The 11512-nt window shown below is 36.6% G+C and overlaps 2 protein-coding genes across 2 annotated transcripts in view; one reads left to right on the top strand and one right to left on the bottom strand.

Annotated features, from left to right (window-relative positions):
- Window positions 1-6680, top strand: part of slc4a10b (solute carrier family 4 member 10b) — a 30134-nt gene extending 23454 nt beyond the window's left edge. Inside the window, exons 19-26 of the mRNA XM_080902467.1 lie at window positions 1219-1380; window positions 1489-1740; window positions 1949-2017; window positions 2858-3031; window positions 3652-3771; window positions 3873-3940; window positions 4030-4130; window positions 6113-6680. Coding sequence (XP_080758593.1) covers window positions 1219-1380; window positions 1489-1740; window positions 1949-2017; window positions 2858-3031; window positions 3652-3771; window positions 3873-3940; window positions 4030-4105 — 921 coding nt within the window. The 3' untranslated portion in view covers window positions 4106-4130; window positions 6113-6680. The remainder of the gene's footprint in view (window positions 1-1218; window positions 1381-1488; window positions 1741-1948; window positions 2018-2857; window positions 3032-3651; window positions 3772-3872; window positions 3941-4029; window positions 4131-6112) is intronic.
- A 2804-nt stretch (window positions 6681-9484) lies between these two features.
- Window positions 9485-11222, bottom strand: gcgb (glucagon b; the record flags this gene model as incomplete). The annotated part of the gene is made up of 4 exons (XM_080902477.1): window positions 9485-9946; window positions 10208-10363; window positions 10933-11038; window positions 11144-11222. The coding sequence occupies 4 exons, from the start codon at window positions 11220-11222 to the stop codon at window positions 9835-9837; spliced, it is 453 nt and encodes a 150-aa protein (XP_080758603.1). The 3' UTR covers window positions 9485-9834.
- Window positions 11223-11512: the final 290 nt, after the last annotated feature.

An 11512-nucleotide genomic window follows, 5' to 3' on the forward strand; every position in this document is an offset into this window, starting at 1 on the left:
ATAGAGAAAAGAAACACATCGATGTGTAAAGTAGGAAGCACATCTCAAAAAAAGTTGCAGCGGGGGTGACAAAAGGGTTCAAGCGGTACTAAAGCAAAACGACTTGAAAAACAAAGAAAAAAAAAGCAATGTAGTCAGGCAGAGTTCACCATTCTCCAACATGTTTCCCAACTTAAAATGTCAACATCTACAGTATAACACCATGAAAAGACTCCAGGAATCTTGAAAAATCATGTCAAGGCTGAAAATCATTATTGTCTTAGGAAAACATGGACCTTGCATCCTACAGACTAAAGAGGAGAGGGACCATCCAGCTTATTATCAGTGCTCATTTCCAAAAGCCTGCATTTCTGATACTGGTACAGGGGAACATTGGCACCTATGGAACTGGCAGCTTCCACCTGTGGAAAAGCACCATCAGTGGTGAAAAGTGTATACAGGTTTTGTAGCAACATATGTTCCTATCTAGAGGACATCTTTTTCAGGGAGGACATATCTCAGCAAAACAGTGCTAAAGTGCATACTGCGGGTATTACAACAGCATTGCTTCACAGTAGATGAGTCTGGGTGCTGAACTGGCCTGTTTGCAATCCAGACCCTTCACCATATGAAAACATTCGGAGCATGTAAACAAATGAAACAAACAAATAATGAAGCAAAAACATGACAAAGAAGACCCAGGACTGATCTAGTCTGACCTAGCTCTACATCAGACTAGAATGGGGGAACAGTCATTTACCATAAAGTTCAGCAGCTGGTCTCCTCAGTTCCCAGATGTTTACTGATGTTAAAAGAAGAGGGGATCCTACACACTGATAAACATGGTCATGTCTCAAGTTCAGAATGACCTAATATTTGCTTAGTTTAAACACTAGATATGTTTTTAATCTTCTATTGTGAATGAAATGTGGGTTTATGAGATTTGAAAATTATTCTGTTCTCTTTTTATTTACATTTTACACTACATCCCAACTTTTTCAGAACTGGGTTTGCATATGTTGCTGCCCTTACTGGCCAGAAGAAGATACCCATCTATGGTGACTTTAAGGGATGGGGGAATGCACATCCCAATACACAGTGAATACACAATTTAAATACACGAGGACAGAGAATGGAGATTATGACTCCCCATCACTTGCTATGAGAATTCCTTTAAAATTACTCTTGACATGCTATTTTAATGTAATCACCTAACCAAACGCAATATTTTCTCATTAGCCAACAAGAGATGATAGAGGTTGGTTCATCACCCCATTGGGGCCTAACCCCTGGTGGACAGCAGTCATAACGGTGGTGCCAGCTATGCTTTGTACCATCCTTATCTTCATGGACCAGCAGATCACGGCTGTCATAATCAACAGAAAGGAACACAAACTCAAGGTACTTTCCTGCTTTCCTACAGACTGCAAATGAGTTGCATAATATCTTGCTGAACTGCATCAAAACAGCTCAACTTTAACTTTATTAACCGGTATCTCCCCTCTCTAGAAAGGCTGTGGATATCATCTAGATCTGTTCATGGTTGGGGTTATGCTAGGTGTTTGCTCTTTGATGGGGTTGCCATGGTTTGTAGCAGCCACCGTCCTCTCCATCACCCACGTCAACAGCCTGAAACTTGAATCCGAGTGCTCAGCTCCCGGGGAGCAGCCCAAGTTCCTTGGTATCAGAGAGCAGCGCTTTACCGGGCTCATGATCTTTGCTCTTATGGGGTGCTCGGTCTTCATGACATCAGTGCTCAAGGTGAGACGCTCGTTTGAACTCATTCTGCAGTTATGATCACAGTATTATTAAATGTGACTTGAGTTACAAAGATGCTTACTGTTTTATATCGCTATTTTCAACGCCTTAAAGCATTTGAAACATACACAGGTTTTTGTGTTTACACTTAATTTTTCCAAGTATCCCTCAGGAACTGTATGAAATATATTTCTCTATTGTTGATTTTCAGTTCATACCCATGCCTGTGTTGTATGGAGTATTCCTGTATATGGGAGCATCTTCTCTCAGAGGCATTCAGGTAAAAGTTGTTGGAATTTCACAGTAATATGTAATTTATTTGCTGAAATTATGCATGTGAGAAAATAACATGTGTTATTTTTCCTATAGGATAATCTGTGTAGGCTTTACATTCTTGCTTAGCCATCATAGGGGATCGCCTCCATATTGTCTGGCTGCCCAGATAAGAAGAGCTAATTGGTCTCTAGCGTGTTCCCATCTTAAAATGATGGGAGCTCACTAAAATAGTGCTTATTTTCACTATTTTTAACAGTTGCCTTTTTAAACTTCTTTTCAGTGGTCTGACTTATTGTTGCTACACATTCACAGAGAAACTTTTCACTTGCCTTAGTGTTAGACTTTCTGCACAAGCTTGTCAGGAGTCTAGTCTGCTTGGCTTTTGACGCTTAAAAGGCAATTTATTTTTGGTTTATAAAAGCTTAGCTGTTTGACCTAAAAAAAAAATAAAGCAGTGTTATATCTATAGGTTGTTCATTATAAACTTATACTGCACATCTAAACCTTACTCTGATTTTCTAAGTATAGGCTTTATAAACAGCTGATGCTCTCAGAAGCTCTCAAGAAGATTTATATAACCTTAAAGCTCCTTTGTGGGAAAGGGGGAAATTGTATGTTTAATCAGGATTAAAACAGCTGTCTATGGCCTCTGGGGTGAGACTCAATCATACCTAAAATGTCTAACTTTAAAACCGAAATCATGAGATTGCATTGTAGACAGAGAGTGATTAATCTTAACCCTCCATGTGTTGTGATTTTATAGTAATAATGCTCACATTTGGACTATTTTTAATCAAGAAGTAAATAAGTATAGTAAATAAGAATAATTACCTTTCCTTTGCAGTTTTATGACCGTCTCAGATTGTTCGGTATGCCAGCCAAGCACCAGCCCGATTTCATCTACCTACGACATGTACCCCTGAGGAAGGTGCACCTCTTCACCATCATCCAGCTCAGCTGTTTGGTTCTTCTGTGGACCATCAAGACATCCAGGGCTGCTATTGTGTTTCCTATGATGGTCAGTAAACAGCGCATTTTCCTCACACTCAAATATATTGGTTGGGGCTACAACCTTTAGGAAAACCAGAAGGGAAAAAGAGCGTGTGAAAGCATTGATGCACATGGTCGAAAATGATCTGTGATGATGTATCTGATATCCCTGTGTTGGTGTTGTTCCTGCACCATCATCATGAAACTGGTTTTCAGTTACAGTGTTGAAAAATTGAGGAAGAAAAAAATGCGTTTGTTTATATAAACCTCTCTCCTGGAACAAGTGTTCCAAGTGTTTTCTTTATTAATTTATCCAATATGATAAATATACAGCAAATTTAAGTCACTCATGTCAGTTTGCTTGTAATAGCTTTCAATAGCATTGGCTAACCTCTTGGCTAATGCTATTAAAAGCCCAGACAGGGACTGGTCAGTTTCATTGTTGATTCTGGACCAACACTGTTATAATGACGTAGGAAGACCAATACAAGGATATCAGATCATACATAAAAAATGCTGTATATGTTAAGTTTCTTACATACTTTGCTTCATATTAAAATAAATAGATCTAGCTCCTCAGCACAGTGTCCTTCGTTATTAAAATGGTTCCTTGAGTCATCTGTTTGTTCTTCTGTGTCACTTCTGTAGGTGTTGGCTTTGGTGTTTATCAGGAAACTGATGGACTGTATCTTCACCAAGAGAGAGCTAAGCTGGTTGGATGACCTCATGCCAGAAAGCAAGAAGAAGAAACTAGAGGATGCTGAAGAGGTGTTTTTTCCCGTCCTTCCTAAACAAATGGCAATGTACTAATATTTTGTTACTATTTACATGGCTTTAAAATGAGTTGCTTTCATTTATTAAACCTTCAGGAGGACGAGGAGCAGAGTATATTGGCAGAAGATGACGGAGTAGAGCAAGTGCCATTAGAAGGGTATAAGTAAGTTTTAGGGGCAGCATTTAAATGCTTTTGTAAATGTTGATATTCATATGGACTATATAAGTCAATTTGTGTGTTGTATTTTTTAGAGGAATACCCATCATCAACATCACAGATGAAATGTCCAAAGGTTCTTTTGGAAATACTTGGAATGCCAGTGGTTGAGATACTTCAAAAAGAAAACAATATGGTAAGAATATTTGCATTGCATATTTGCAACATTTTCATACTTGTAAATCCAGTGCAGGAACTAGTTTATATATATATATATATATATATATATATATATATATATATATATATATATATATATATATATATATATATATATATATATATATATATATATATATATATATATATATATATATATATATATATATATGTGTGTGTGTGTGTGTGTGGATGCACGCACACACACACACACACACACATATATATATATATATATATATATATATATATATATATATATATATATATATATATATATATATATATATATATATATATATATATATATATATATATATGCTACAATTATTATTTTAGCATGATGCCATGATACGTTACATTGTATATGCCACATAGATGTTGGCACTCACGACAGTTTTCATGCAATTACACGTAGAAGAATATTTCTATACATGGCACAGTTTAGATGCTCAAAAGGAACAGGATGAAGTTTAGACTTAATGCTATGATCCCACCCACCCTTTATAGTGACAGTGATGGCAATACTTTTTATTGCGAATTTTTATTCCAAATTCAAAAATAGAATAATGTATGTTTCAGGATTTTAAGATTTAATACAGTAATTTTGCAAAATATGTTCTCAGGCTTAAAAAAATCTAACAAAAAAAAATTCTCACTCTAATATTTTATTGGACTGCCTTTCACTCTGGCATTGTTTCGATAAGCTCATGCAATTTTACAACATTTATTTCTGTCCAGAGTTGCATTAATTTCTCGCCAAGATCTCATATTGATGATGGAAGTCAGACCGCTGCGTAAAGTCTCCTCTGGCAAATCCCAAATGATTCTCAATGGTGTTAAGGTCTGGACTCTGTGGTGGCCGGTCCATGTGTGAAAATGATGTCTTAAGCTCCCTGAAACACCCTTTCACTCTGGTTGATGAATCCTGGCAGTGTCATCTTAGAATATGCCCAGATAATTAGCTGACCTCACCTAGACCAGATCATAACAATGACCCACAGGCTTTTGTCGTGTACACTAGGCATGATGGGTCATCACTTTATCCATCTCTCTTTTTACCACATGGCCTTTTTTCATCACTTTTTTATTTCATTCTAGCAAATTGAAGCATTTCTGATGAAGTTTCATGTTAAGTGTTTTTCTTAAGGGTAAATGGGCTGGTTCTTAAATAACATTTGTCTACTCTAATTGAGCACTCTTAGTGCTTTTTATTGCAAGCCTCATTCACCCAATCACACACACATTTATTCTCACACACAGCCAAACTGATGAATGGATTAGGGACAACTCAGGTTTTAGTAACTCTTCCATGCAGACTGGAGGATCCAGGGATCTCACCATGAACCTCTGATTAAAAGTCGGCCCACTCCACGTCCTGAGCCATAAATACCTCTAAGAGCTAAATAGCCACAATCCTTTGAAGTTCCTTTACTTTGCATACTTGTATTTTTCATTAATTTTGTCCAAGGTTAACACAATATCATGGCCTGTTGTGGATGATAGAGGGCGCCAGATGTTGTGAATGACAGCTGATTATTTTGTGACAGAAAAACAAACAAAAAAATGTATATGGATCTGGGGCACCTCGGGGCTTTTTTGCAAAAAGACCATCAAGTTAGAAATTTTTTGAGCCTTACATGATTGTAATATGAGCACACTGTGGGCAAAACTGTCATCGCCAAAGACAGCTGATGTTGGTTAGGTACAGTGTTTTTATTTATTTATTTTGTTCTTGTAGCTCCATGAGACTAGTACCTTTTATTTTATCATATTCAAAAGTCAGAAAGGAAATAGGTGAATGACATCACTAACATTCAGATGGATAAATAACACCATGAGTCAGAGAAAAGGAATATACAAAATCACTTTAGGTAAGCCGTCGATTTAAAGATGGTTATGTTTACATATTTACTACTTTTACACATTTTTATATCTTTTCTCTTTGGATTCTGATAGTTACACCGCTCTCAGCTTTTCTCCACAACTACAAATAAAAGCTGGAGAAGATGGAAGTCAGTGTGGACAGCATTACGAGTCTTTGTCATTGTTCCGTCTGTGTTTTCAAACAAATCTACATTGTGTGTTTCATATCATCAATCCTTCAAGTTTAGTTTTGCAGATCTCTGTAAGTAAAAAACTGCTTTATCTGATGTATCCCGGTTATTATGAACTAATAGAACCTGCTATCTAATTTTCTCTTGTTGTTAACATCTAACCCTATATACTGTTTGGATTTATTGAATGTAAACCACAGAAGCATACATTTCTGCTGTTTTTGGAATGGGACCATTTTGAATTTTACGTAATGATTTTAATTCTGTGGAACCAAAAGCAATAGCTCTTTGTACCAAAATGGTAATAATTTGTATGAGAAAATATTTAGCTATATTTATATTGTCATTTATTTTATGGTATTTATTTTATATTTGTTTTGTGTTTGCTACAAAATACATGGTAGTCTAACAAAGACGTGTGTGTGTGTGTGCATATTGTTTTTATTGTAAATGTAAACTATACTCAAAGTATCCTGTGTTTAATGGTTGTATAAACTTATGAATCATGAATTTTAAAGGCATCTAGCCATCTACTGTTGCATTTCAATGAAGAATTGAGGGTTACTCGATTTTTAAAATCAAATAATAGTTTTATGTATAACTTGTCAGTGTGCTACACTAAATAAATTTCTATAAGCATTCTTGTTTATCTTGTCAAAGTCAAACTTACGCTCAAATGAAAATTTTTAAGGAAGTCAACAATTCTGTTTCTCTGTTTATCATTTTTGATTTAGCAAAACTTGATGCACTAAACACTGAATAACTGCAAAAGCTTTGAGTGAATTTTAGAATTTGAAATTTTGAGAACATTCATAGCATTTTATAATAAGGTCGGTGACTAGAGTTTTCATTTTTCTAGATTTAAATAATTATTTAATTTAATTTTTGAATAAAATTTTATCTGTAATTAGAATGTAATTATATTTACCTACAACTATGGTAGATACACTAGAATTTAAATACCCTAGCAACCACAAATAAACCAGCAGTCTGAGATCCAACTGCTCTATTGGGGTGATTTAGTACCATGAGGTCTTTAAGATAAAATGGGACTTGATCATTAAAGACCTTGTATGTCATGATAAGGATTTTAAATTTAAATTTGATTCTGGATTTAACAATGAGCCAATCAAGAGAAGCCAATATGGAAAAAATATGCTCACTCTTTCTTCTAATCCCTGGAAGTCTTACATTGCATGTAGCTCATTTTGGCTGAACCTAGTCAGGCCTCATGAGCTAAGACTCAACCACAAGATGCTTGCTGAGCCTCTCCCCAATCTAGGTGAGGTAACTTGGTCTCTTGTTGACTTTTCCATAAAGGTTTTGTAAATTGCACCTAGTCTGGCTGTTCACCTAGGACCAACTTCCTTGGGAGATACCAGGGGCAAAGATGTCCCAGATTTATATATGCATGCATATAGTGGGTTGTACTTGTTGTATTTGTGGGCATATGCTAATATATTCTTGTGATGACTAATATTGTTATATATATCCTATATATCCTCCTGAGGACCAGTCTATTCATTTATGTCCTTTGTAATGGATTTATTTGGTCTGTGCCTTCTGACTTATTTGAGCTACCCTAGTAAGTCCTGATGTATTAAATACAGGGCATCCTGGGCGGCAGCACGGTGGCACGGTGGTTAGCACTGTTGCCGCACAGCAAGAAGGTCCTGAGTTCAATTCCACCATCAGGCCGGGGTCTTTCTGTGTGGACTTTGCATGTTCTCCCCGTGTTTGCGTGGTTCCCTCCGGGTACTCCGGCTTCCTCCCACCGTCCAAAGACATGCAGCTTGTGGGGATAGGTTAATTGGATAATCCAAATTGCCACTAGGTGTGAATGTGCGAGTGAATGTGAGTGTGAATGGTTGTCTGTCCCTATGTGTTGGCCCTGCGACAGACTGGCGACCTGTCCAGGGTGTACCCTGCCTCTCGCCCTATGACAGCTGGGATAGGCTCCAGCGCCCCCCGCGACCCTGAAAAGGATAAGCGGAAGCGAATGGATGGGCATCCTGGGCTTTCCATTGATGTCTCATGTGTTTGGGTGGCCTTCTTCAGAGGAAGGAAATCACCAAAAAAGTTCAATGTCAAAACTCTTTTTCCTCGGTTATAGGATATAGTGTACTAATAAAGCATATTATTAACACGTGAGGCAATATTATGGAATAAAATAAAATGTCTGTTTACATACATATATAAAAATATAAACACATTTACACATATATTGATGTGTACTATACATGTATACAGGCACAAACATACTCGTATATCCATACATACACACACTCAAAACTTACATATATACTATATCTTGATTTAACAAGATGTCAGAGGAGCGATAGATAATATTAGTTTGCTGCACATAATGCTTTCATTTGAAATGCCATTGGCAATTTTACTTATATAACACATTTGATCATTAGTGTTAAACAATGCATTTTATTGTATGCTAACACAACGCTCTTAACAATGAGCTTTACATAGAGATAAAAACGTAAAAACCAGTGTAGGTTATCAAGGATAGGGCAGAGATATCCAGTGTCAGTGATGCTGAAAACATTTGCCCGTTTTTAACCTTGACAAATTTTGGCTCACAAGTAAACTTGAATGGGCTGAGGATTACTGTAATCAACAGATGGTTTGATGTGCTACAGATGACAGCTTAGAGAGGTGGCCTATCCCAAAGCGTGTCAAGCTGCTGGCTCATGCAAATTACTGTTTTGTCTCAGTGCCAGGAGGAACTCAAGAGTGTCGACCCAGTCATTTCTCCCAACGAGGTACTTATGTGATTGACATGATTTTCTTTCATTTAGCATAACCATCCTTGGTGTGCAGTCTGCGCATTGCTTGAAAATCCTCCTCCAGGGAACAGCTGACAGGTGACATATCATCATTTTACCTGGTAAAAAATACCACAGCTTATTTCTCCCTCTGGAGTAACGTGTTCATTGATTTTTCTTCTACCTCCATAAACACAAGGATTAAGGGAAGGTGACAGTGGTGCAAACAATCAAATCACATTTTTTTTAAGCCAGTGACTATATCACTGGACCAAAATGTTATGTCGTGCTTATATATGACTTATTCACTAGTCAGCGAATATTGATTCAAATGACCACACAACTTTTGTTCTGTTCTTGATGGCCAATAATGAGTGTATCTTTTGTCTAAAGCATGATATTTATATATTCTCTGACTTCTAGACCTCATGCTAAGACTTGTTAAACCACCTCATTGGATTCAAGTATTTAGAAAGGGAAGCCATGGATTGTACATATTTCTTTATTGAAAACTAAATGTATTTTTTTTCTGAATAATAAGAAAAAAGCATTAGACTATTGACAGATGTAATTAATAAACTTGAAGTTTAAACCAATAATGTGATTTTAAAAATGAAGGAAAAAAAACTGAATAAATCATGTCATGAACGCTTGATCAGACATCTGACACATATCTGACACATTTTAAAATTTCCTTTAGCAATTTAAGGCCAACCGGGCTTCTTGTGAGGGCATTTAATATCTTACCAAGAAAAAAGTCTAGTACAGACTGCAAAACATATAATGGCACAGAGTCAGTGAGAATAGTTGCATTAATTTGGGAAATGGCAAAAGCTGGATCTCTTCAATCTCTTCTCCCTCGGCCAGTCTTCAGCCAGGACACAAACTCCTTGGCTGCCTGGTCTTGCAGGTAGGAACTCACATCGCTGGTGTAAGTGCCGTCTGCATGGCGTCTCCTGTGTGAAGAAGTCACAATAGCTGCATATGTAACTGTGGTGCAACAGACCAAAAAAAACCAAATCCACATGGGTACATTGAACATGACTTGGAATCATTTTGATTTAGGTTAAAATCACAAACGGAAACAAGAGAAGCAATCAACAGAATGAATGCAGTTATATTTAGACTTTAGACTGTCTTTTACAAATTTAAAGGCACAAACTTACAAATTTGTGTCTTTAAAAAAACAAAAAACCCCAAAAAACTGTGACACTCACCCATTCCTCTTTGAGTTCTTCAGCCACTGGACAAAGTCTTGTGCTCTTCTTGTCTCCAGGTATTTGCTGTAGTCGTTGGAAAATGTTCCCTCTGAATGTCTCTTCATGTTTTGGATCTCAATGGGTTCGTTGAGGATGGAGTTTTCAGTCAATAGCCTAAAAAAGTGATGCATTATGAAAGTGAACAGAGCTAATGTACGCTCACCATTGCAATAGCCTGGAGTCCCCTGCTTCTTACAAGTTAACTCTTTATTCTTTATTCTGCATCATTCTTCTCATCTGTCCATGACTATTCATATATACTTCATACTTCTCAGAAATCTGGAGTTATATCAATCAATCAATCAATCAATCAATCAATCAATCAATCAATCAATCAATCAATCAATCAATCAATCAACCGATTGATAGAACGATAGATCAATAGATCGATAGATCAATAGATCAGTAGATATAGGTATATAATAACAATATAACATTGTTTAGCATTAAATTCAAGCAAAAAACATTAATTTATAATTATTTATTATTAATTAATAAGTGTGCTAATCAAATTTTGATTTAAATTACACTTTATAAATTACACGGGCTATCAACACTGTGGATCATTTTTTTCATTTTGCCAACAGCTGCTCCATTAATGCAGCACATGAGACTAATAGTAATACTACTACTACTACTACTAATGTCTGAGGCAGTGTAAAATGACTGAAAGTTGGTCTTACATAGAGTGTCGGTCTGTGTCCTGGTCAGGAACCTGCCAGCTGCTTTGAATGATGATGAAGAGCAGGAGTCCGGCTAAAGAATGAGCACTATTCATTGTTTGAGCCTCTGAAAAAATACAAAAAGAAATTTATGGAAAAAGTGACGTTAAAAATCCATTCAATAAAATTTAACAAGATATTCTACATTTAGATTGCTGCAAAAACATCTCACCTGTGGTTCTTTCTGCTGAGCGTTTGAGAGAGGGATGGCAGTTTTCTCTTCTTCTCTCTGGCTTCTTAAGCTGTTTCATGGTCCCCTCTTGATCTGCTCAGCGTTTATATAGGGGAGCTGAGGAGCACTCTCCCAGGTGACTTCACCGTCACAGAAACCTTAGCATATCACCTGTTACTTTCAATCCATTAGTCTGCTTCCGCCTTGTTCCCCTGAATATATTTGACTTTGGGTTTTTAAAAAATAACAGCTGGGTGGTGAAATCTGTTGCTTTATTTAGTCCAAAACAAACATGACCTCTACCCTGACAAATAAATCCATGCCCATGTATGTGTTTGATTGAATTCAACAGCTGGCCATTTTGGATAT

Source organism: Rhamphochromis sp. 'chilingali', assembly GCF_963969265.1.
Source record: "Rhamphochromis sp. 'chilingali' genome assembly, chromosome: 14".
NCBI lineage: Eukaryota > Metazoa > Chordata > Actinopteri > Cichliformes > Cichlidae > Rhamphochromis > Rhamphochromis sp. 'chilingali'.